The 26,919-nt window shown below is 41.3% G+C and overlaps 1 protein-coding gene and 1 long non-coding RNA gene across 6 annotated transcripts in view; one reads left to right on the top strand and one right to left on the bottom strand.

Moving 5' to 3' along the window:
- LOC130152841 (uncharacterized) overlaps positions 1 to 7,165 on the top strand; it is a 66,289-nt gene extending 59,124 nt beyond the window's left edge. For 2 of the 5 annotated variants that reach the window (XR_008823120.1, XR_008823122.1), the window contains one exon: positions 1,360 to 7,165. This is a non-coding gene — a long non-coding RNA (uncharacterized LOC130152841). The remainder of the gene's footprint in view (positions 1 to 1,359) is intronic. The other 3 variants (XR_008823123.1, XR_008823119.1, XR_008823121.1) reach the window with 2 other exon arrangements.
- A 26-nt stretch (positions 7,166 to 7,191) lies between these two features.
- Positions 7,192 to 26,919, bottom strand: part of C7H14orf132 (chromosome 7 C14orf132 homolog) — a 37,364-nt gene continuing 17,636 nt past the window's right edge. Inside the window, exon 2 of the mRNA XM_056346993.1 lies at positions 7,192 to 8,745. Coding sequence (XP_056202968.1) covers positions 8,521 to 8,745 — 225 coding nt within the window. The 3' untranslated portion in view covers positions 7,192 to 8,520. The remainder of the gene's footprint in view (positions 8,746 to 26,919) is intronic.

Here is a 26,919-nt window from a genome sequence, read left to right as displayed (position 1 = left end):
CTGAACATCCTACAGTAAGGAGAGATGCCCCCCCCAATTCCCAAAAAGCCCTTGGAATGGCTGTCCTAGGATGAGAATTTGGGGTCACAGTCACAAAATCATCCACACTGCACTGTGGGACAGGATGGTCATGCTAAACTGAAGAGAGAACTGGGAGACAGCAGTAACACAATGGTTCGTGGTATAAGGGCTTCTGAGTTTATGTCTGAAGAAGTTGTGACATCTATTTTTGGCTCCAAGATGTGCTGAGACGCTTCTTAAAACTTTGAGAGGAGGTGAATCTATTTCTGTAGAAATAGCCACAGTGTTTGGTTTGTGCCATATATGCGATAGAGATGGTTTCCCAAGGCTGACAAATCATGCAGATTTGTAAATTGCAACAAATTATTAGTGTCAGTGTACCACTGGAGGTAATAATTAAATAACTGAAATTAGACTTTGGAATACTCTCAATTAAATTTAGAATAAAATGAAAAATCACACGCTGCCATCAATTTAAAGAACTTTATCCAAAAACACAACTTCCATCTGATGTTAACAAAACTTCTCATTTTCACCACAGTTAAAGAACCAGCACTAAATACACACATAGTGACAGCAGTCAATAACTGGAAAAGAACAGAACAGGAGCTTAAAAGAATACATTTCTGTTGACTAAATTTGCTAATTACAGTAGGCTTAGAGAAAACAGGGAATTTTCAAAGTTTTTCTCTTTACAGAGATTCGCATTTCAAGAACAATGATTACAAGAGTAAAGGGTTTTCTTTAAACCAACCCATATACTAAAACCAAAAAAAATAATACAGAGAAGCCCTGAAAACCTGTTAGTGTACAAAACAGGGTAGAGAGAAAGCACAAGAGAATTAAATTGTCTAGCGTTATTAAGAAAAATAACAGTGCAGACAAGGGCTCCTGTAAAGCTGTTTTGTGTGAGCTGAAAGATGTCATTTCCATATGACCGTGTTTTTGCGTGAAGTACAGATGCTTTCAGAAGTGTCACTATTTAGCTTACTTTTGAAGAAAAAAGAAAAATTAGGCAATATTTAAGCTAACTGAAAAACAAATGTTATAGGCTACCTCACAAAGCTGCTACTGGATTTATTTACGTTCGTTTAAAATTTCACTGAGACTTTGCACTCCACTCCTTTCAAACTTCGTAACTTCAGAACTGAAAGACCTCTTTGTTAAGGAAAGAACAAATATTTCTCAGGCTAGGTGATCAGACAATAGAAAAAATAGTGCAACCGTTGCTACATTATATACCCTTCGAGCATATCTATCAAAATATTCAGACTTGGTTTATGTTACCTTCTCATTTAAAAAAAAAAAATACAGTTATGCTTTCTTTCTTTTGATTAGGAAATTACGGACATCTTTAGATATATTTTAAACAAAACCCCAGCAACCCCAGAGCTAGTCCTGCATGTTGATCCACTGAAGCAGACGTGAGAAGTGCAGAAGAGTGTTATTAATCCAGTTGACTCCAGGTGGAGGCAAAGGTCCCTCTGGATGGAGCAGCTTGCAGGCTCAGGGACTTTGATCACCCTGTGAAGGTGGCAACTGAGACGAGTTTTAGGCCTAAATCTGTAAACAGTTCAATCTTTTCTCATTAGTGGGACTGAACTCCAGAGGAAATGCGGTACCACCTTTAATGACTGCAGCTCAGGAAACTCCCAAAGCAGTGCCAGAACAAGCAGGGAGCTGTGAGGGAGGCTGCCCAGCGCTCTCGGTCCTGGCCAAGACATATGCTTCCTTCTGCTCACCGTGAGATTCAGAAATGCCCGGTCTGGCTACAGCAGCTTGGCCGTGCATCTGAGAACTACAGGTATGATTACATTTGCAATGGCTTAGCACATTGTTGTTGTTTTTCTTTACTGACTAGGCTAGTGTTTAATGGCCTTGGCCCTACACTAAATCACGTGAAGCTTTTCTGTTCTTCCTACTACCCTCTTCTACTCCCCTTGTCTTACCCCAAGTGTGTTACCACTGATTCTGATGTGCTAGAAACAACCAAGGACTTGGGGTTGGGAACAGCTCAGTAAATGCTGACTGCAGAACAGCGTAGTATTTGTAAAATCTGAATTTCTAAAAGGTAGCTTTGGGTTGTATGGATATTGACAATACAGTTACGATGCTTCATGGCCACACCTTACTCTTCTGCTTGGGGGAAACACTTTGCGGTTTGCTAAGGCAGATAATGATTACAATCTTCCTACAGGAAGAGACCTTATATTGCTGATCTTTGCACTTACTGTGTTAAGTCCTTAATTATCACTTACTGTCAGTGAAAGTCAGTCAAGGAGGTGGTTAAGAAGGGCTGAAGAACATTGCTGGCTTCCAAATGCTCACACGCTCTGATGTCAGGGAACAAAAAGAACACAGAGAAGACAAGGGGAGAAATAAAATAAAGGCAGAGAGACGTGGTGATGACAAAGGGTTTACAAGGATGAATGCAAGTTCACACCAGGTACTTTAAGGAGGAATGATGCAGCCTAAAGGGCTGGGTAGTGATTTTTGAGACATTCCTGAGAAGCAACTTGTCTCTGTCCTCAGCCTTTCTAATGTCTGGGTAGTAAGATCCCCTTTGAGACCTACTGGCATAAAGCTGTAGAGTAAAATGAGGCGCTACTACTGTACAGATGATACTTGACTCATTAACTTTCCATGCTTAAGAAACTTAGGTATTTTTTTGCTGTTGCAGGGAGAATAAGCAGAGCCTTGGAAGGTAAATCTTGTATGTATACTGCCAACATGGGAAGCTTTTTGAGTATTTTCTACAACTGAAAAATATCTTCACTAGCAGCCTGCATAGGAAGGATAGAATGAGTGGGAAGATGCTCCTAAGACTTTCTCAAAAGATGGAAACACCATTCCATTTGTGCTCATATGAAAGAACATTTGCCTTAGTACCAACAGATCAAGTCTGCCTATGACACTCAGGCAAACCTGCCTTCAGAGGCATGTCATTGAGGTGTTTACATATGTGACAGGTTTGTGTTAGCAGGGTTACTTTCTTTTCCAGTTCCTGACTGTGTTGCTTTAATTCCCAAAATATGTTACTGCAAAAGTAGGTCTGGTCATATTGCCTTGGTGTAAATATTCTGGTACAGGCCAGAATGAGATAAAATTGCCATGCCATTTTGTTCTTCAAAGGCACGTATTCCCCTGGAGTCTCCGAGGTAGAGAACTGGACACCTTCCTCCTTTGTGCCTGAAGGACCAAAACCTAAAACGGGACATGGCTGGTGCCTAGCTGTTTGCAGTTCCCTACGCACCCAGAGAAGAGCACAGCGGTGACTTTGTTTTCCCTGTTTCCAGTTGGTAAGACACAAAGAGGGGCTGTATGAGGAAACACAAAAAGTTAGTGTCAGTCTAAGGGCAGTAGCAGACTTTAAGGCCTCAGGTTGCTTTAATTTATTTAGGAAGTTCCCAGATCAGGAGCAAAGGGCTAACTGCATGTTATATCGTCCCTATATCTACCTTATGTTGGCTGACCAATGTACCAATAACAGCGTACCTAAACAATATTAATCTCTGGCTCTTCTGCAAATGGAATGAATGCACTTGTTTCCCTGAGGATTAGAAACTGTAAGATGGGGAGGGACATGCTGTACCTGATGGTTAGTTCACTTAAACTCAGCTTAGGCGGTGCATCCAGGCAGCCAGCACAGCTCAGAGGGGCAGAGCAGTTCATGAATGCCCAGCTCTGCCTGTCAGAACCCTGATGTCTGACATTATCACCAGGGACCTGCCTGCCCTTTTCCTTTCTGTGCATTAACTAGATGAAATCCAATTCTCAGAGCTCTGAATTCTCCAAAAGCACAGAAGCGTTTTGATCTGAGATTCTGGTTTTTGGCCTATTTATTGCAATAATGGAAGTCATCCTTTAAAAAAGAATAATTTTCCAGATTCTGCTCTGTGATTAGCCACAGGAAACCCAGTAAAATTACACTGGATAAACGGGCAGAGCTATGTGAAATTAATAACTCTCAGCAGCCTGCAGAGAAATGTGAAGAGGATATTAACAACTGGAATTGTTTGAAAATAAAAACCAAAAGCTTCTAATAATAGGCAAAATATATAACAACCAATAGACTAAGGCCTCCTGTTTTCATTTGGTCCCAGAGACAAAGGCGTATTTTCCCCTTTATCTTCAAATGGATGTACAGGATAAGACTATAATGGCTAGCTGCTTCTATTTACTCTTGATTTGGGACTTGTTATTACAGGCTGCTCCACAGTTGGGTGGGATGCTGACTGCCCTCAAGTCCCATTGCAAACAAGGATTTTGGAGAGGGGATCTTATTACTTCTGAGATATCTATTACCTTACTTGCCCACTCAAATGGCTAAATACATTATTTCTAGCAGACAAGTCTCTCTGCTACTGTTGCATCAGTTTCAAAATTTGTTGTTCGGTTTTGCAAATATGCACATAAATGCATCTTCCTCCTCCACTGCATTTTAGGAAGATGTTAATGCTGTGGACAAGCACAGACTCCTAGCCCTGCAGATAAAACTATAACAGGAATAGCTGTTCCCCACTCGGTTCTCCTACCTATTGCACCTACCTCCATAATTGTTCAGCACTTAGTCTTTGCTGTGCTGGCTGCAGAGTTGCCATGTCAAGCTGCTGGCTGCTTGGAGCAAAACAATTAGCATTTAATTACTTTATATTATGAAAATGGGAGAGGGACTTTTTACAAAGGCATGTAGTGATAGGACAAGGGATAATTTTTGTTGCCATAGATCCCTAGAGGCCATGGCTAGAAGAAACTTGTTAGGGCATCCAGTTCGTCTCCCTGCTTCCCATGGATCTTTAACAACTTTGCAGAGCACATAGAGTATGGCTTCATGTGTTCATACAATGAAGTTTACAACATAGGTAGAGGTCTAACACTGCAGATAGAAAGTGTTTTTTGTCTGTTACAGAGCAAACTCCAATCAGGATCTTCTAAGTGGTATCTGTGCTAGATGCTTTCATTTAAAGCACAGATCTTCTACAAGTTGAACCCTGCTATCATGCTGATACAAAAGCACAGAGCTCTCTTCTGCTTTTACCGAACAGCTTCAGAGAACAGGTCTGGGGAACGTGTTTGGGTTTACCAGTCACCCCTCAGTGAGTGACAGTAGTCATCTAACTACTGTCAATTGGACATCCTTGCTCCAAGGTAAGGAGGAGCTACAGCACTCCAAGTCTAGCTGTGTTGATGGTTCAGGGTATAATATATACCTGCATAAAGAAGCTGTAACTTTTTTCACAGACAACACCTATGAAACATCCACTATTCATCCACTTCTCCATTCCCCTCTGTAGTTTCTCTGAACTTAATGACAGATGAGTCCCCTTTTTCAACAGTTGACTTTAAACCTTCCCTAACGTCCCAGAACTAACCTCCCAGAAGATGGAAGTGGTTGTAGTGGATGAAGCCAGAACACAACATCCAGAAACACAGTGTGCATGTTACCACTATCAAAGCAGATCGTAGTGGGCAGAACTGGTTCAAACTCTCATTTAGGAATCTTTAATACACCTGACAATATTTTGTATAGTGTCTCGCACGCAATATCCGTGTGCCTGCATCCTAAACCTATTTTTTTCCCAGCAGAAAAGGTGCACAGTTTAGCAGTTTAGCTATGAGACAGGAAAAGCCTGCATTTGCTGCCTGCACCCATTTTGCCATGTCACACTGTCAAGCCAATTACTTTAATTGAAGTTCTGTCTGGCCCTTCTTGACAGCTTAGCCTCTAATGGTGAAAATATGTATGACAATGATCTGGATGTGGGAGGCAGAACTCATTGTTTTCCAACACTCCTGCTATTATTATCAATTTCACATGAAAGTAGGGCACTTTCTTTGGAAAAAGCAACACAAAACCGTCTCTCTGTTTCTTTAGCAGAGTGGTGGTTCTTTACTCTTCCCGCTCTAATGCTCTTCTTCATGGGTGAAAAATTTAGTCCAGTGCTTTGGGAGAGAGATGTAAACATCGCTAATTGCACTAAGATTAATATTCTAGGAATTTACACAAAGCACACCATTGGCAAATTCATTAAGCAGTAGAATAATGCCATTGGACAAATACCATAGTGCCAAACTGGTTTTTACCATGGTGGAAATGTTTTGCTCTTCATGCAACAACAGTGCTTGTAAGATCTGGATTAACTAAAGACCCTATGCAAACACTGAAGAAAAAAAAGTCCACGAGTAATTGGTACAATTACAAAGGCAATAGGATATCAGAAAATGGCTGGGGACAGTACAGTACATTAAGCAATATTTCCATGGGTCCTACGTGTTTGTACACCAGACCTTGTCCTGCTCATTCCTTCCAATTCTGCATTGGAAACTTCTCTGTAGCCTTCCAGTCTTACTTAACAGCTTGCTTTCTGCTCAGTGAGAATCGGGAGGAGTGAAAGAAGATGAAAAGTACATAGTTTATGCAGCTCCCCTCTTTTTTATTTTCCTCTGCCTGTGAAGGAATGAATAGCTATTTTAGGGCAGTGAAAATCATCATTTTGGTATCAGTCTTAAGACTACAGCTATTTTATTAAACAATCTACATTCTGTCCTGCTGATCTTCCAGAATTGGGCTGTTCATACTTTTTTTCCAGCACAGATCTCATCTGTCCTCAACCATTTTCACAAAATTTTGCCTCCAAACAGGGAAATAACTACACACACAGAAGCAGGTAAGTTCAAGTGAGTTGTCATTGTTTTTCCCATCCTCAAAATAACTTTTGTTTCTTTTCTCCCCCCTGTTAGCTCTGTTTGCATCTTTCCCAGCTTTAAAGGCCAGTTCATAGAGAGGGAAAAAAATAAGTATACACAATGACTACTGAGCAGTTATAAATACTGATTTGGGGTATGCTGCTTTGATTCAAGTAACTGTCCACCAGCTCTGCTGGAAAGTTAGTTTAAAGAGAAAAGAAGAAAATTCAAACCTCTCTACACATTCAGTAGCTCTTAGTCCAGTGGCAGGCAAGTGTCAAAAATAGTCTCTGTCCCTGCAGACAAGGCTTTCTGGAATTAGGGTAGTAACTGTATGAGACAGAAAACCTATACAGTATATGCAGACATAGAGGAAGGATTTGTCTACTATTCTCAAAGTGCAGACTTTTTATGTATTTGTGTTTATTTTTTAAGGGGAAGAGGGAAATTTCCAACAGAGGTGATTTCCCCCCCCCCCCCCCCCCCCCCCCATCCCTCAAGATTCTGTAATCTTTGAGGTATGGAAGGCTACAGCTTCTTTTGAAAAGATACAGCTCTTGTAAAGGAATCACTCATAGGAACAATGCAGTGAAAATATTGTCTCTCATCAGAAAAAATGCAAGTGCTAACTGGAGTTTATCACTTGCCTAAAGCAGGCTACAAGAAAATCACTTCCAGGAGCCTCATCAGAATCCAGAGACATATTAATACTGAAATACAAGCCCTTGTGTATCTGTCACTTACTACCTTTCTTGTGCTGTTTCTATCCCAGGACATACCTGCCTCTTGCAGTCCCTCTCTCATGAGCACAGTAGTGTCCAATCTTTCTTCCAACTCTATTTTTCTCACAGACATCATTCACTGTTAACTAGGCTTCGCAATTTCTCCAGATTCTTCTGATACACTGATCAGCTTACGAAAGTCCATGGCTTCTGCAGGAAATCTGGACTGCAGTGAAATGAGCTGAAAAGCATGGTATTTGGCCTTTGTTTCCTGAAAGGGACACATCTACAAACCTGCAATCCAATACCTCCAGCCAGAAATGGGCGCTTGGGCTGCTGCTCTGTTTAACGCTTCCTCCCCCGGAGTGCAGAGCGTCTGCAGACCAGCCACACCTCACACCAGCTGTGCCTCCTCCTAAAAACAGCAGGCAGGTTTAGCATCAATTCACAGATTATCAGATCCAGTAGCTGATACTGGAAGGCAAGTGTTGGATAGCATGCATCTGCCTGCCACAGCTTTAAGACTCACGATTCTGAACCCAGCCTAGCAGTGTGTGCACATGCTGAGGACTCACACATGATGAACCTGGACTTCATCAGAATCGAGCCAATGCTGACCATTTAGTCCATCTGGAAAACTAAGACGTCCAGCAAACATGACAGAACAATCTCATACAACGTTATACCACAATAAAAAACCGCACAAAAAAGCTGACAAAATATGGAAGAGCTGCTAGAAAAATCTAAACGGTAGAAAATAAGCACTTTCTATATACATCTCACTTTCTCTTTGTATTTACTATACCCACGTTGGTGGTCTTTGTATTACATTTCTATACAAAACTGGTATTGGCTCTGTTCTCAATTAAAGCTCTCTTCCATACAATTCGCAATTGCATTCAAGCTGTCTGCCATCAAGATTCAAGATGATTAACTTGCATTTCATTTTCATCACTGTGGCAGCACTTAATCAACAAGTCCCTACCTATATGTATTTATATAGATATACATGTATATATACACACATACATACACGTGACAAATACTGTTGCAGTTATCCTCTCTTCCAGTGTTTGGAGTGATAGTCATCCTAGAAGGTAAAGGCATACACCACTCCCACAACCACAATATTTCCAATTGTTGCTATTATTGCAATCCATAACAATATGGCATCATTTGAAGAACGAGATGTCTCTTCTGGTGGATTTGGCATGGAAGAAGCTGCATGGACGTTGGCTGATGAGTTAAACAAGGAGTACTCCGTACTAAAGTCCTCGTTGGGTGAGTCCATAAAGGCTCCTCCCATAACAGGAAGCTGTGAAGAAAGATACAGAAAAATTAGATGAAAGCTAGTATCTGTATTTGCTTTGTCTCAAAGTCATTACAAAAGACTGCCCAACAGCAAACCTGCAAATCTACTGAGATTTCATGGACATGGTACTAGTCTGTCAGGAATACCACAGACACACACCTTCCAGCATTTCTGTTAGAATCAATATTATTGCAGAAAAACTATGTATATTCCATGGGCTATACATAAGAGCTAGCACGCAGGCTCCAAGTCAACCTAAGTAATTATATGCATTTAGAAAGAAGAGATACAGCTATCCCCAAAGCACTCACACACCAAAATGTAAGTTTACAGCAACACAACTGTTTGGTGACTACAAGCAATAGTATACTGCCATAAGGCATCAGGCAAGCACCGCAAAAACATGATACAAAGAATTTGTTCCCCTTTTAAGTATCACTTAGCAGTGAACCCTTGATTTACATAGACATCATGCAAAAACATATGAATTGCAAAAGTTCTTACTGTAAAGCTAACTTCACTTGCAAAACACACCATTGCAATGCTTCAGGATTTATAAACCTATGCAGTGGAAAACTGCAAACTGGATTTTGAAAGGCTCCATAGCAGTGAAGTAAGTGGCAGATTTCCAACACTTCTTCCACCCCAGGCTTCTCCTACTGGGAAGGACAAAACTTCTTTGGTACTTTTAGTGGATTTCTCAGTGATACCAGGAAAAGTTATCAGTAAGACAGCGGTTATTCAATACAGGGATATGGTAAAGTTAAAGAAAAAAGGAAATGTTTAACCTTGTCCTTATACACATTCCAATACTTCATCCTAGATCACAGCACATATTCTTTACGAGTCAACAACTATTTTAACCTCTATACAGAGGTGTAAAATTACATCCTTCTGCAAATGTATGGGTTCCTTATTAAGGCAAGAGAAGGATACCTACTGCAGTATGAAGATCATCTAGTACTAAAAAAGGGTCCACACAAAAGCTTTTTGCTTCCATCCTTGTCCCTTGTATGTGCCAGAATGCAGAGCTGGAAGTCTCCCCCAGCTCACCGAGTGCAAACTCCAGTCTCACCCAAGTAGAGGACATTGTTTCAGAAAAAGCTGCAGAACATCTTCATATATCTATAAACACTCAGGGCACACACTTCTGAATATCATGTAAAAAGCCAAAGATTTGCTCAGCAACCTCAGGAACAGCAACTGTTATGTACTGCTGGGAGAGCATGAGCTCTTCCTGGCTGTTGTAATGCCCGAAGTCTCTTCAGTACTCTAAATTGCCAGAGGACTGTAGTAGGTAGGTTTACTGGGGGGGTGAGAGCAAGACTACACACGACAGATGGACATGGGAAGCCCAGAGCCATATGTCCAAATCTCTCTGCCAGCCTGACCAGAAGGAAAAAATTCCATCATAGCATTGATGACTGGTTTGATCTTCAGCAATAAGTAAAACCTAGACATCAGTGCATCCTACCTACACTTTTCTTTCAGATCTGGTAGAACTCCAGAGCTTCAAGGAAAGCTGAAAAAACTCTGAGAATGCTCTCGCTAAGCAACACTCTTGCTGCAACACCAACCAACCTTTTCTTCTCCTTCCATGCTGCTGCTGTCACCTTCCAACCTTTGGATGCAATTTTAATCTCCTGGTTTACACCCTACTTGTAAGTGCTTTTGGGGTTTTGGCATTATTACTCTTCACCTTTCTCAACAGGCTTCCTCCTACAACTGAAACCCTGTCTCTGTAACAACAAAATAAAAATCCTTCCTGCTACTACACTACTAGTAGTACCATCGTAACTTTGAAGTCACCGTGGCCTATGAATAACAGAGGAATCAGTCTTGTCTTTGTTCAGCCACATCACAGAAGGCTGCTGTACCATCAGCCTTCACTTACCGTGCCCGGCACTTACTGGGCTGAAAAATTAATCTCTTTTAACACCCTGTCCTTCAACTCCCGCATCACATTTTGACTCTCCCTGTAACCTCTCCCTTTGGTACCAAACCGCACCCCTCCAGGCTGTGTGCAGCTGTGCTATGGAGGGTGCTGAACAGCACAGGACTTGAGGATACAACACCTCTCCTCTCCACAGTGGTGGCTGCAATCTACAAATTGGAGCAAAGAATCTGAGAAGCTCGAGGGTAAAGGAAATAAAAAACTTCTTTTGCTCACTATCCACAACATTTTAGAGAGCTATGAAACACGGACCCTTTCAAAGCTGACTGCCGAATGAATTTAATCTGTACTAGAAAATATCATGTCACATTCAAAAGGAAACAGAGAATGATGAAAGACCACAATGGATATGTCATACTAACTAATCCACCTTACATAAACTTAGCTTTGAGGTCAAATATGGTTAGACAAAAGGAGACTGCAAGAAACCAAACAGGAAATTGCAAAAGCAAATTGCAAAAGTAAAATTTGATACATTCTCCCTGCATCAAAGATTTCTGCTGCCAGTTTCAACACCAGAGTGTGCTTTAAAGAGAGCAATAGCTTCTATTTCACATCAAGCCCAGCTTAATGTTTTGAATCCAATTCCACTGGCCTTTTTTGTTTCTTGGAATTTGATAAGGAAAACATTTTTCAGTTTAATCAGTATTTTTTTAATGTAGAAGTTGCCATAAAAAGCAATTCTGACTTCAAACAGAAGTGTATTTATGCAGTGATGCTACCAATTAACAGCTATGGAGACACTAGTCAAAGATTTTTGCAGCAAATGACAGGCATACGTTTACCACAAGGGCAGCAAAATGCTCAGTCTGAGGTGCATGCCTCCTTAGCAAACCATTTTAAGGGTATCAGCATTTAAGATTGTCAATTCTGCAAAATCTTTCAACTTGAAAAATCATCCAAAATATAGAGGTGCACATATATGTGCATGTGCCCAAGACAGTGGAAGGTCATGAGCACTGTTCTGGTGAGTGATACCTGGTTTTGGGGCCATCCATTCTGTGCTCTCAGCCAGTTACTTGAAGTGACAAGCTTCTACCCTGTTAGTCCACCTGGTGCTGTTGCAGACGCAGGGAGCATCCATGTAGCAGCACAGCTACACACCACGCTGCAAATGATGTCAGAACTGAATCTCCTCATACCGTGTAAGGCTCAAGCAAGCTGTCTGCACCATCTGAGGGGAACACATGGTGGAACAGCTCATCTGAATCTCCGAAAGGCTTGCGGTGACCTGATACAAAGCACTGACATTCAGCAGCACCTGGCACAGGCTCTTTCTGTAAAATTCACTTCCAATTTTTCTGTTTGTAGGTCAGTAGCACTTTGCCACAGATCTGGAAATAAACCTTACTGCCAATTTCCCATTTGCAGAAACTGTCTCTTACTAAATGTGTATTCCCCGCTTCTCACTGCTAAAATGGCCTCACATAAGAGCGCAGGAATGGCCATATGGTGTCAGACAGAAAGTCCATCTCCCTTGTGTGTTAGCTCCAACGGTGGCCATAAATAGATGCTTAGGAAAGCCAGAGCACGCCAGGACAAGCATGTCTGATACTACCCCTTACCAACTCCCCGCCTCCAACTGTTCTCAGCTCAGAAAGTTCATAAGCCAGATGCTCTTACAATGGATTTAATAGCTCGCAAAGAATTTTGCTACCACGAACTTGTCCAGCCTCAACCTGAGCTCATCTAAAGCTGATCATCCTTCTCAGCCTGGCCTCTTACTGCCGTCTAACAGTCAGGGTTGCCCAGTGATCAGAGTCACATAAATCATCCCTGGGAGATATGCTCATCTCTCCACTGGAGAGAGGGAAGCACGGGCGATTAATATCAACTGGCAATCTATCTTTTTGGTAGTTTAACTTCAGTGAGATGAATCTCATCGCTCAGTCTTGATGTCTTTGTTCTCCCAAAAGGTACTGTATCTTCCCTCTGCAGTCTTATTCAAGATATTACATTACAGGCTGCAAGACATCCAGACCCGACACTAATGGGAGTTGCAAAGTGCCTGTGATGAACAGTCAGCTAAGGATAGAAAGCCTGCAGTGCTTTCTGTGCTTGCTCTGTCTGTGCCTCTAAAAAGCAAACAGATGCCAATTTACATCAGCCAAAAACTGCCCCCATGCCACTGCCATTACAGCGACCTGCAGTCTGGTTTAGCCTCAGAGGATTTTTACAGTTCAGGCAAAGCTGTGCAGAGCCTGTGCCACCCTCCCCAAGAGCACTGGGTGAGGAGGCCAGCACAAAGGGTTAACTGGGAAAGGCGACAGTGAGTGACACAGCAGGAACAGATGGCAAGGGGGAATGCTGAGCACTGTTCGGAAATGAAACTCTTTTCCTAGTGACTATGTCAATAATGTTAAGTAGTGCTAATAGTACGTTGCTTGCTAAATGGTTTCTGGGACTGGCAAAGAAAGAACTGAAATCATTAAATAGCAACAGGCAGAAAACCAAACAGCAAAATGTCAAGTGATAATGAGAACACCTACTGTGCTAATATCTCCCACTGACATCCAAAGGGATGCTTTAGGGTCACGAGGAGAACAAGGGACTTGAACAGTTAAGTGAGACACTTTCTAGTTAGCAGAAAAATCCTATTTTATAACAAAATGATTCACATCAAGGAAAAACAACATGTCAGATGCCAGTCACTGATACTCTAAACATGATAGCTTTCTTAAGCAGCATCACATAAAATCCATCACTCAGCAGTAACACCGCTCCCCATCTTTGAGAATCAGGTGTCTGTCATTTTTTCATAGTCAGCTACAGAAGCGTAACACTATGTTCCTGCTACCTTATTGGGAACCCAGGCTTAGCACAGAGATTTGAAAGCAAATCTTCCAGTAGCCACTTTCCCGAAATTAGGAAACCTCAGCAGCAGCTTTCATGGCTGTGCGGTACCTTGGCCCTGGCTTCAGCACACACCACTCTGGGAATGGGATGCTGAGAAGTGAAATGTCACCTTGGCTCAGTTGTTTTGTAAAATCCCTGTTGTTACTTTCGAATATCTAATTTTTCAGTGATTCTTTTTGGTTAACTTTTAGGTAGCATATTTTTATATGATGGCATATTCTGAACACATAAAGTGAAATTATTATTTCCTTCTGCCCTGGCGGTGTGTGATCGCTGCAGTGCTTATTTGTGCCTGAAAACCCTCTAGCTGCAATCACAAAACAATCTAACACACTTGCCAAAGATGGCAGAAACAGACAGGTTTGCAAAAGCACCATAACCACATTTTTATTCTTAAGCTTTTTTTAAATAAATATTTTGCACTAAAGATGTACCTCACATGACCAATATTCTCCCCACACTAATTCTCTTGTGTCTCACAGAAACATGCAGATAAATATATTCTCTTCATCTAAAGCATGCACTATTATGTAAATGAAGACATCCTAGCTAATATTTATTTACTGGTAATATCTAGGGAACCAAGTTCTTCCATCCACCAGAATATCACGCTACTACTTACAAAGCAAACGTTGGGTACACAGTGACAATCAGGAGAGTTATTTCATGTTCACTGCAAGTGCATTAGTTTAAATGCACTAAACCCCCACACAACCAAAATTAAAGGGCACCTAAGGCAATCTAATTTAATTAGATAGATCTAATTCTGAAAAGGGAGGATCCATGCAAATGCTTTATGCAGTTAACTTTAAATTCTCATTTTAATTAATTCAGATCCTTGCTTCACAATGAAATGTCTCAAGTTGACAAGCCTAGGAAAACCAGCAGCTTATTTTCAAAATACAGTTATCAAAATGTTCACCCTACCAGTGGCAATGGAAAGTTTTCACTCTTAACTTGAAAGCATCATGATTTCACCTGCTATTTTTAATCTTGTCTAAACCTCTCAATTCTATCAATCTCTTCCAATTCATGATACTCCCAGGACCTGTGTATTACTTCCTCCTCTGCTTTCCTGATTCATGCTAGGCTAGATACAATGTCCTTTTGGACAAGCTCACTGTTCAAAGTTCTTCCCTATTAGCAGCATCTCAGATGCCAGAGGTTAGAGTTTCAGCCTTGCCGTTGAACCACACTGAGTTGCCTTGACCAACAAGTGTCTAGTTATTCAGAGGAAGGAACATCCAAAGATCTTCCAAGACATTCCAGGACCCTGCAGCAGACACTTCAATTCTGAGTTTGCTCTTGGCTGTAGAAACTGGTTTCCCTTAACTAAGTTGTTCCCACAGGGAAGCGAACTCAGCTGGATCTTTGTCCCTAAGCACAGCTACCCCTCAAGTGCCTTATGCGAGCACATGCCATATGCAGACTGGAACACCTCTCTGTGGAGCTCTTCTGCTGAATCAGCCGCAAGAAACAGTGTAAATAACTGGCACGAAGGTGTTTTCACCTTGGTTTTTTCACTCCCATATTTCTGCATAGGTAGCATCCAAGATACCCTAATGATAAACATTCTGTGATTCCATTCCCACAATTTACATCTGCCTAGTGCCTTCTTGAGATAGCTTTCATTATTTCAAAGAACCCTACTGCTTTTAAGCTATTATTCTCAACCAACTGCTGTTGGATTTCATCTTCCAAGTGTGGAAGAGTGAGAACAAACAAAAGCCTTTTTATTGTCGACACATCTCAAACAGAAACAGAGGAGGAGTTTCTCATCCTACCCCTGGCCCCAAGAATTCCTCCTCTCTTTCCAACCAATGCCAGCAATGCTGCACCAAGGAAAAGAGCAAGTTTTTCCAATGTTGAACAGAAATGCGAACAAGCTGTATGAGCTACAGCTCTAAGTCACATGTAGTTTAAACCATTAATGTGTATACTTTAAATTGGAGAGGGTGGTGAATACCACAAGTGTCCAGGGCAATCAAGCAGACATGCTTTCAGCTAATTCGATGTGCCAGGAACAACCACTCAGGCAGCAGCACTAGCTGACCTTCCACATAACTAATAAAAACTGAGGCTAGCATCCTATTGTGCACTCCGTGCTGAGGAAGCAGAAGATGTCTAGGTCCCATTGAGACAGTTACAGCTTTCATGACACATGCACATAGAAGAAAAAATACAGAGGGAACCAGAAAGGTATTTATCAAAATGGAGAAACTCAGCAGGGGGCTATAAAGCTAACCATCATTGTTATCATGAGTAGGAGCTATTCAAACCTATTTACAATTTCCAAAGCTGACAAAACAGAAGACCTTTTCACACCATGTATAATCATACTGGGAAATTCACAAAGAACAGGAATTCCTTTACACATAATAAAATGTGCAGAGCTGTATCGGTTTAAATTCGAACACGATTCTGAATGGGTTTCAAACACCAAACTTCTGAGTTTAAACTCTTTAATCATATGTAGAGGAACAAGATGCTGATTATACCACCTATTGGATGGTTTCTCGCACAACTTTCTGATATTTTTGGCATGGGTAACTTCAAAGCCAAACTACTGGGTTTAACTGGATTCACATGGTCTGATCATGTAAATGTGACCAGTTCCTTTCTGGTATCAAGATCCTCTATTACAAAAACTAACAAACCAACCCCATAACAATGCAAAAAAAAGAAAAACCTGGGGGAACACTGCCTAGGGCATATTTTGATGTCCCAATGGACAGCTTTGCTCGAAAGATGCAAGGTGCTATTACTGACTGGGAGCAAGTACACAGCTACACAGTATCAGTGGAAGTTCTGGTTATTCTTACGCAGAGAGTAAGTGGCTCTCCATGTGCTGGAGGACAAGGAGGAAAAGAAGAGTAACACAAGCTGGTTGTAATGGCACTTCATATCTGCAAGAGGAAAAGATATTCCCACCATAAATAGAAAAGTCAAATGATGAGGTGTAAGTGGAAAACCACACAGCAGAGCTCAAGAGTGAGTGTACAGGAGAAACCTGAATGAAGCCTAATCCCATTTCCCAAAGTGAAAAAGGGCTGCACATGCCCTCCTGCATCATGACCCTGGCAACCGTGTCCATCTCTGACAAAATGTCAATGCCTCATTATCAATTTACTGTTGTGGCCAAGGCATCCTGGTAGCAGAGAAAGGGCTAACCTTCGTATTGTTTTGATTTTCCTTCTGCTCCCTCTCCCTTAGCCTAACAAGATGCTTAGGCTATTCCTGAGGGGTAGGGAGGATGGGAATTGGAAGCCATTCACAGTAATGAAAGCAATGACACGATTTCAAAACTAGAACTAGTTCCCGCTGAAAAATTGCTTAAGTCACCAGACGTCAGGCATGGGCAAAAGCAGTGATTTTGTAAATCACCATATCCTTCAGTATTCAGTAATCAAGATGTTTCTCACAAACGGTAAAAGAATTTCAAGGGGCAGGTGTTAGGGGTTAGACCTAGAAGGATGTGACATTTTGGACATCATCTTGTTCCTCTAGAGAAAAAATAATTACAAATTCCTCTATGTTGCACATGCTGACCACTGTTTAAACCAAAACCTAACAGCAATAAAAAAAATTGTGCATGTTAGCTCCGATCCCTGCTACACAGCCCATGAAAAATTAATTGGCTGAGGTTTAACTAAACCACACTACAGGCATAATATAGTTTAGCTCGATTTCCTCAGAGAAATTACTTACTATTCCATGCAGACTCAAAAGCTTTCAAACTATACATATGATATATTTTACACAGTGATGGTTGTACTACAAAGACAAGTCAGGATGCATTTGCCTATGGAGGGCAGTAATCGCTACCACTGCAGCTCTGCTGTACCTAATGATACACTACGAATGCCTCATTTCCAGCATCTTTGAGATAGCCACCTGGAATCTGTCTTCAAATATGATAACGTAAGAGTTTGGTTAGTCCTCCCAACATAATGCAAGCCCACTGGGAAAAGATTATTTTATGATGACTTCCAGAGATTAACTCTCCCATGGAAAATACTTGCAGGCATCCAAGAGAAACCCTTAGAAGGGAAATTAAAACAATTTAATAAGTCATTATTCTATAATGACTACTTTCCTTAAGCTTATATATGCTGTCAGACTCCCTGAAAAAAAAGAGGAGAGAGAAAACTGGTAATGATGGATGCAATTTTATTTTGGCTATACATCATTTTAATGCAATATTCTTTTCCTCTTAATTTTTTTCTTTCCCTTTCATTCTCGTTTCATTACTTTCTCACAAACGAAAAAGGGGGGAGGGCTGAGGTACATTGACAGAATATTTAAAGTATACCTCTCACATCTTATTTAAGGCTATTTTTGTAAACATTTTTGCTTGCTTAGCCGGCAACCAGTTCAAGGCACACAACAAGCCTGAGAGTCAACAAAAACAATGTATTCCAGTTGAGATAGACAAAAAAAAGGAGAAAAAGGCGACACAGCTTTAGCCTTCTTCATGCCTGGAGACCTTAAGGGTAGTGGCTGGCATGAAGGTCAAGTAAAGCATACAGAACAGCTTCTAGGAAGAAGGGTGGACTGCCAAATGTTATCCCTACTGCACGCACTTCACTTGATAGAATACCAACATCTGGCAGGTTGCCATACTTCTTGATCCCATCAGGCAAATCAGGCTCAACATATGGCTTGAACAACCCATAGATTGCACATCCCCCTCAACTTATTCCGTAGAGCTTCAGTAGAGGTTTATACCTGAAGAAGAAGAAAAACAATTTGCTTAAAGTAATTTAATCCTATTCTCTTGCAATTTTGTCTCATGAGTGAGCTAATTGCACAATACACAAGAGAATAAAAATTAGAGTGTGAAGAAATGTTGACCATTTGTTAATTTCTAGTATTTGAAGAGAAACATGCTAAGAAAAGTTTCTTCCAACATAACTATTTGTTGAATATCATGAAGAGACTAAAAGCTTGATCACATGTAAATCTTGAGTGCTTAAGAACTCAGTGCCACCAGGCAATTATTTCAACCGTCTTCTAGGATTTACTGTCCCCAGAGCTGAGCCCAAGGAAGAGAAGTAACGTGTTTCTCATCTACTTCAGTGGAAAGTCAGCAGGCATAACATGAACACATTTCACAAATGGCTTAAAATAAGCCTGGATCACTTTGCTTTGAAGTATAAGAGGAGCATCCATACAGGACATTTCACTGGCTCTTTTGGAAGAGGGCAGAAACCTTCATCAAAGTGTGAGAACAGCCATCATCAGAGCCAAACATTCCATATGTTCTCGCAAACTCAGATTCTCACAGCTAGGTCTTGCCCCTGTACTAAGACCATCAAGGGATGATTAAGTGTGGCTGAACTAGAGAGCAGCTGACGACATCTTTACCATGCCAAACAAAACCAGAACAACTAAGCCATCTGTGTTTGTGTTTAAGACTGTTCAAACAGTTCAGAGCACATGACAGAAAAATATAATAAATTATACATTGATTCTTTCTAAAAAAGCATGTCTATATATGTGTAGGCAAAACAGTACTTCTTAGTGGCTGACATATGGACAGGATGGGCACAAATCAATGTATAATTTATTATACTTCTATTTGTAATTTGATATTTGTGCTTTGAACTCTTGCAGTTGCTGGGGCTGAACAGGATAATTAAAGACATGAATATGTAACAGCTTTCCTTAGGAATGATTTTTTTTCCTACCCAAAAGTGATTTCTGTAAAAGCTTGTTCAGTTATTCTTGTGTTATGAAAGGCTGAGCAGGGAACAAAGAAAATAAAGTCTAAATGTATTATATCTGCATTTTCCTCCCATCTTATTCAGTTGAATCCAAATTATGGTATCACTACTGGCTTGGAGACTGGAACAGTTCAGAGAGAAAGAGCAATTCAACATCCTCCCATGCCTTATAGAAGATGCAAGTTTGCACTCCCCTGGTGTCTTAGATCTTAGGGAGTTTGGAGCAACATTTGGAAAGTACATAAACAGGAGAGAAATATCATTGTTCCTGAGCTTGACAGCTGTTCCCGAGTCTGACACAATTCAGGTACGTAAGAAATAACCACCACCAGAACAGCACACCAGTTGAAAAGCCTTTCACATAAAGGGTGTTGAAAAGCAGTCAGAAAAGGGCAGGCTCCAAGGTCAAGCAGGGTTTCCCCACAGCCTGCCAGCCAAACCAAATACACAGGCTCTTCTGCAAACCTGAGGTTCTGAGGTCTCTCAATGGTCAAAGCCACAAGACAACAAAACAGCTGAGGGATACCTCCGTGCTTGAAGAGACAAGGTTCAGACTGAAGCAGGGAAGTTCACCCACATACCCTTAGATTTATACTCACTTGCACATGCACACACGTGATTACATACACAATTTTGTCATGGTATCTTGCACCTACAGATGACACTTTAAAATCATCCAGCAAAATCAGCCTAAAGAGCATAAACTCCAACTACTGCAATGCATAAAGCTAAAATATTACCCAAGTGAACTGCACCAAAATCCAAAACTCTGGTTTGTTAAGCCCTTAGTACAAGTCCTACAAAAACAGTTGCAAAAAAATGCCTGGCAGAAGCATAGCCATGGCTACAGGAAACCTCAGCACGTGCGTGGCAGCGCGGTTCCCAACGCAGCAGAAGGGCTGGCTGGGGTCTTCAGTCCAAAGCTTACATACTCAAATAATGAACTCACTGATCTAGATTAGAATACTTCTACCCATGCTGGGGTTTTATTTATGACTCCACAGAAGCCAAGTTAAGTAAAATAACATGATCTCATTTTTTTGTGGCATCAATGAGTGTATGGTGAAAAGATTAAACAGCGAAGGAGATAAAAATTGGAGAGGTCACAAAGATTCTCACTGGGGAGCCACTGGTTCTGAGAAGGCACAGCTCAGTGACTTATTTAGTGCAGCCTTTGAACTGGGATGGACTGCCTAGTAAGGGAGACCTCTTAAAGAAAGGTAACAGGCGAAGGAAATTTGACTGGAGCTAACCCTATAACATTCTGGAGGTTGTTGCTTCCTAGGGAGAAAGAGGTCTCTCCCTCACCCTGGCGGCCTGACACTTATACATCTACCCACAAAAGGACTTGCCCCAGCCATGCTGAAGTCTTCAAAATTGCAGCTCAAGCCTTTTCCAAGCTGAGCATCACTCGTCAAAAATGCAATACATCAATATTCAAAAAACAGCGTAAGAATCTTTCTGCAACAACAGTGCAAATATCTAGTACTTGTGAAAATGCAAGCATCCTGCTCATCTTTAATCACCTATATTTAGAAAAGCTGGATTCAAGATCTTAATTTCATATCTCAAAGAGATTTATGAATCCCAAACCACCATTCTGTGTCCTGCATGAATAAACCTATAACACAATGAGGTACTGAGAACTCAGGAAGAAACGTCCCTAGTGAAAATGATTGCAACAGATGCCCCAAGAAACAAATAAAACCATCAGAAAAAAACCACAGAGAGAGGTTCACCCCATCTAGTTTGCACCCTCAGAAGCAGTCTCCATAAAAACATTCTCAAACTCACCCTGCAGTCAAAAGGAGGCAAATTTAGGAATTTAAACCTAAATTGCATCAAGATTCCAGTTGTATCCATACCTTCACTACTGTTTAGCGCAAGTCGGAGTGACAGAAGGTTTTAAGATGTGTATAGCTGTTGATCCCAAAGAAGGCTGTCTGCCTAAGGACTATAGTTAAAGACTTTAAAAATCCTATTGAAAAATATTATTTCTTGGTTTTTTAGTAGGAATATGGTAACTTGCTAGGAGAAATCACGCTACTGCTGGCTGACAGAGGTTTTCAGAAGAGTTACATGCATCAAGATCTCCCTTGGGAAGACACCTATTGCTCTCCATTGGCAACATACAGGAATGCAAATGCTTAATCTTGAAGGAGTGCACACGATGGTCATTTGCAAGTTTATACAAGAAACTTTGACCTTGTTAGGTGCTGGTAGGAACTTATTTCCTACTCCCATTATTACATTTAAGGCTTTAGAGTTGGAGTAAAAGTGTGACAGACACATGCATCTAAAATTATCTTCACAGACCCATACTAAACGTAACTAAATCAATAAACTAATAATAGCAGAACAGCAGAGATAAAGGGAAGTTTTGAAAAGGAATTATCATTTCTTTAAAGCAATTCTGCATGTTGTCATTTTGAAAGTGCCCTGCAAAAAATGAGACCTTTCATAATATGAACAATTGTATGCTGAAAGCATAGTCAAAGGGGTGAAAGCAACATCAGATAACAAACAGATAACCATAGTAAACAGACAACCATGTTCACCCAAGTTAAAATGTGATCAAGTTAGAAAGCTTAAAACATTCCAAATGAAACTACTTTTTCTCCATATTTGTTGGTAGGCCTGAATTCAAGACGACCTTTTATGCAAAGTTTCTCCACAGCCTAAGTAAGATTGTCAAACTCCGTAAAACAACGGATGCTGCCCTGACTCCTTTCCTCCTAGCACATTCAATATGTGACCCAGTTGTCCCTTGAAAATAAATTGGAAATCATGCCATAGTATCATAATACACTCGCTGACTGGGGAGACCGTACATAATTGATTTCTGCGTGACATCCTTAAAGGAGAAGACAATTCCTTTCATCTGTGGTTGACCATTACTTGACATTAAGGAAAGACATTATTTATTTATTGGCAAGTTCCTAGAATTAATTACAGAATAAAACCACATTAAATCCATCCTGTTGCTCAAACAGCATCATGGAAATATAACTGATGAAATGCAGCACAGCAATGCAAGATGACTGCCCAGCTTAGAGACTCATCACATAAAAATAAGCTCCAGGTCAGTTCAGGAACAAGTGATCTAGAGAAGTGGGCAATTATGCAATATTAAAAAAAAAATCTTCCAGGCATGGCTTGTGTGGGAAACGTGCAAATCTCTCTTCAACTTTTTATTACCCAATTGCTGGTACAGATACAAGTTAAGTCAGTGAAACAAACAACCCAAATTTGAGATTAATATGATGCGATTTCAGGCCAAATCCAAACCACATCGCACTACAGTACAATCCAGAGCACTTGCAGAAGCCGGTAGAAAAACTCTACTGGTTTCAAAGCAGAAACACTAGTGACTGTAGACAAGCCACCCAACTTCAAAAGAATAGTTTGAGATGTACTGAGCGCCATGGGCAAACAGGCTGGTGCTCATCACGAAACTTAACTGCACCCTTGCTATTGCCTGAGTCAGTACCTTCATAAATTTACATTTCTCTGTGCGTCTTCCATTTGTTTTGGTTTTGTTGTCACTTCTCCATAAAAGTTCATGGGCTTTTTGGCAGAATGGTTGAGCTCCACTGAGGTTTCACTTAGTTTTGGTTCACACAAAGCCTGTCACAGTAAGGTCCCAGCCTTGCCTAGGCACTTTGACCACAGTGTGATTCATTTACAACTATAACTAGTAATTAGAATTATCAGTGGCTCTTTCTACCAAGAGCCAATACAGTGTAAGCAACAACCTGCTGTCAGATAACCTTTACCTATGTGTGGCATATCCATGTCTGCTATATACATGAGATAATCAAAACAGTGAAATCACCGAACCCAGTTCTCCCCTTTGTATTAGTTTTCTATTGACATTGGCTGCAATAACATAAAAGCAGTTTGGGGGGTATTAAAAGCAAAAAAATCACACCTGTCATTTTTTCACCTGATTTATGTTAGGAAACACGGCAGTGTAGAGTCTGCCCATTCAGAACAATCTGAAACCAGGTAGGATTGGGGAAAATCTTGAAGACATTCAAGAACTCAGAGTTTCATTATCCTGAGGTCAGTCTCTGAAAAATCTGTCTGCCCCAGCCTGTGATACAAAAGACACTTAGGTGAAACACACATACAATGACAAAAAGCAGTAAGTCAACTCCTCAGAAGGACCACAAGAAATGTGACTGTGATCCCTAGGAAGGAGGGCTGGATCCCAATAAACAAAAGAGCAAATGCAGCATGGTTAAATGTTAATTATATTTGGCTCCCTCAAAACAGATGCTCGCAGACAGATTTCTGTTTCATCCACTAACAACTGTCATACACAATCATGTCACCGATTTCAGAGGGCTGCAGGGTTTATACGCTTGCAGGCAAAACTGACAAGACACAACTAAAGAATATGCACAAAATCCGACACCCTGCTTTGTCCAACAGGGATATTCAGATACTGCAATGGAGAAAAGAGGACCAGAATGTGCCACGCTGTTTCAAGAAGAGGCATAATCGTCAGACTGTGCTGGTGCCCGTGACACACTCTGCATGTAAAAGCAATGGCCCTCACAACTGCGTGCTCCTGTGGGAAGCCACAGCGTGCTCCTGCTCTTCACTACCTGGTCTGGGCTTCTGGACCATCACATACTGTTGAAAGGATAATGGGCAGCTGCGATACAAGAAGGCAGACACAGATAGGCAGAGGGTCAGCAGGAAGAGGTACATCACAAATACGTGCAGGCGAAGGCAATCTCTTGGGAAGTCATATATGCTTTGTGCACTTTACATTGGCCTGCAGTAAACTCCCTTCCCATGACATTTAAGAGTCTTTCTAATTACTTCAGATATGAGTCCCATAAGATTTTACAGTGGGCCTTGGCCAACTTCAATTTTCTGTTGGAAGATCTACAAAGAATGGTGTGGGAAACGAATACACTCATTCCCCAGTCTGAGGCCATGTTTCTCAAGCTTGGGTCTTCCCAGCTCAAGTGAGAACACGTCAAAATGCGGGTTGAGCCTGGAGATATGCAGCACTGCTGTCACGAACCTCATTTCATCCGATTTTATCAAGAGCAGCTTCTTGTTCTTACAGTTTAAATAGAGAATGAAGAAGAAAGAGAAGCAAAAACTTCTGTCTCTCTGCTTCAATTCTGGGGGTGGACAGAGCCTCAGTGAGAAAAGGAGGACTAATACATACACACACATACACAGGGGGTTGTGACTGATGTTAACCATGTTCTTCACATACCAAGTAGGGATCCCATCTGTGTATTGCAGCTCTGCTCACAGCAGCATTTTTCTACCCAAAGGGCACTAAATTACCCCCCAGCACTGATACGACAAAACCAGTGCCACCATCTCCAAGCTGGATTTTTGCATGCCAGCCCCAGAGACAGAAGACTTGTTCACCAGCCTGCCCAAGCTGTAGCAGAAGAGCAAGCTTCCACTTCGCTCCTTCCATTGAGAACCATTTCCCTCTATAATCCCACTCTGCAGGCACCACTTGTGTTTCCCCAAAGGGAAAACTTCTTCAGGAGCTGCAGAAAAGCTGAGGTTCTGCTTTGAAAATACCACCAGTACTCCTTGTCCATAGATATTCACACTCCCTGTAAATCTGGCCAATACCCATCCTTTTCTGTTTCAAGCTCCTTACAGTTGTACCATAAGAAAAAAAAAATAAAAAGGAACACTAACAATTCATCCAAGTCTTACTGACCTGATAAAGAAAAAGAAAAATAAAAAAAAAAAAAGAGAAAGATTTCTAGAAAGCATAAGTACATGACTCATTGCTGAGGAAATATCACTGGGTTACGTCTGCCTTCAGAATGAACTGGCACCTCTCAGTAAGAAGTACAGCACATCTTGTATCGAGAAAATCCTTATCTATTACTTGGAAACAAGCCCCAGCTGCCAATCGTTCTTGGCCTATGAAGGCTCCAAACAAGATGGGCTTTGAGCCAGAATCTGCTCACATGCAGAGAACAGCAGCAAAATGAGCTAGTCAGGATTCGTGGCACAAGATCTGTGTTACAGATCTGATTATTTGCACAACGAAGCAGGAAAAAAAAGAAAAGTGGAACTGATTTTCTTTGTGGACCTTAATCGTTCCCTCTGATTCATATGTTAAGTCCCTTCTCGCCTTGTCTGCTTTGACTGTAAGCTCTTCGGGGTTTTCTGCACCTGCTCAGCGCCCGCCACCAGACCAGATCTCTGATGGATTTCTGAAGGATTACTGGCATTCAGCCCACCTCTAACTCCAAAGCTGCTATGATCCATAAGGGACTAGTGATATTCTGATGATTTTTAATCATTCCTATCTATAGATTGTTTCACCAATTCTGATGAACCAGTGGCTTCACAACACTGAATGAACTCAAAATCTAGCAAGTTGTTCTCCTACTTCTGCTAAACAGTAACTCCTGTAGATTTTTTTTCTAAGATGTTGGCACGTCTAAGGCAGATGTTGAACACTTTTCATCAAGCACCTAAAATACAAGAGTGTGCTCATTCTTCTCTTTAGAAAACACCATGTATGGGCTACAGCAGGGGAAAAGCCCTTCTTACAAAAAGTAATTGCCTCATGTCAATTTTTTAGACCATTGTCTTCTCTCAGGGTTAATCTAGACGAAAAAGAAGACACCATTCCCTAAAAGACTTGTACCAGAACAAACAGCCTTATGATCAAGCAGTGAAGACCAGCAGACATAGCTAATATACCCCAAGTTACTCCAGTTGGGTGTGCTGAAAAAAAACAAACCAAGGAACTAGAGCAAAGGCTGTGTGCAGTTTTGGGTGTCTCAGTAGAAGGACATCAAACTATTAAAGCATGTCCAGAGGAGGGAGACCAAGATCATGAAAGGTCTCGAGGGCAAGAATTACAAGGAGCAGCTGAGGTCACTTGGTTTGTTCAGCTTGGAGAAGGCCAAGAGGTGACTTCATCACAGTCTACAACTTCCTCAAGTAGGGCAGTGCTGAGGGAGGTGCTGATCTCTGGTGACCAGCAATAGGACACAAGGAAATGGAATGAAGCTGCATCATGGGAAGTTCAGATTGGACATTAGGAAAAGATTATTCATTGAGAGGGTGGTCAGCCACTGGAACAGGCTCCCCAGGACAGCGGTTACAGCATCAAGCCTGTCAGAGTTCAAGGGGCATCTGGACAATGCTTTTGTCACATGGTTTAGCTTTAGGTAGCCCTGCAAGGAGCAGGGACTTGGACTTGATGATCCTTATAGGTCCCTTGCAGCTTGAGATATTCTATGGTTCTATTATCTGCACTTCGGTTACATTTCATCTTGCATCCTTTCACCCATCTCACTCTCATCTCTCCTTCTCTGCTCCCATCACACTTCTATTTTCCCTGATTTTTTCCATCCCACTCTATTTCCCCTCTTACCACTCCAATTCCTCTATTTAGTACTCATTCTCCTGCCTTTGATCCATCTCAATTACTTAGACCATGAGTGATTTTGGCCAAAGGCTGCCTGGCATTCTGGGGCTGAAAAGTGCCCAGCTGATCCCCGTTGACCTCTTGTTATGACAGTACAAAAAGCAAGAAAATGCAGCATCAGCATCTACCAACTGTACCTGGGCATCTAGAGACAGAACAAAACGAACCAAGTATGAGCTGACAGCCTTAAAATATCA

Source organism: Falco biarmicus, chromosome 7 (genome assembly GCF_023638135.1).
Source record: "Falco biarmicus isolate bFalBia1 chromosome 7, bFalBia1.pri, whole genome shotgun sequence".
Taxonomy (NCBI): Eukaryota; Metazoa; Chordata; class Aves; order Falconiformes; family Falconidae; genus Falco; species Falco biarmicus.
The sequence above is the reverse complement of the archived record's forward strand: the minus strand, read 5'-3'. Positions and strand labels throughout refer to the sequence as shown.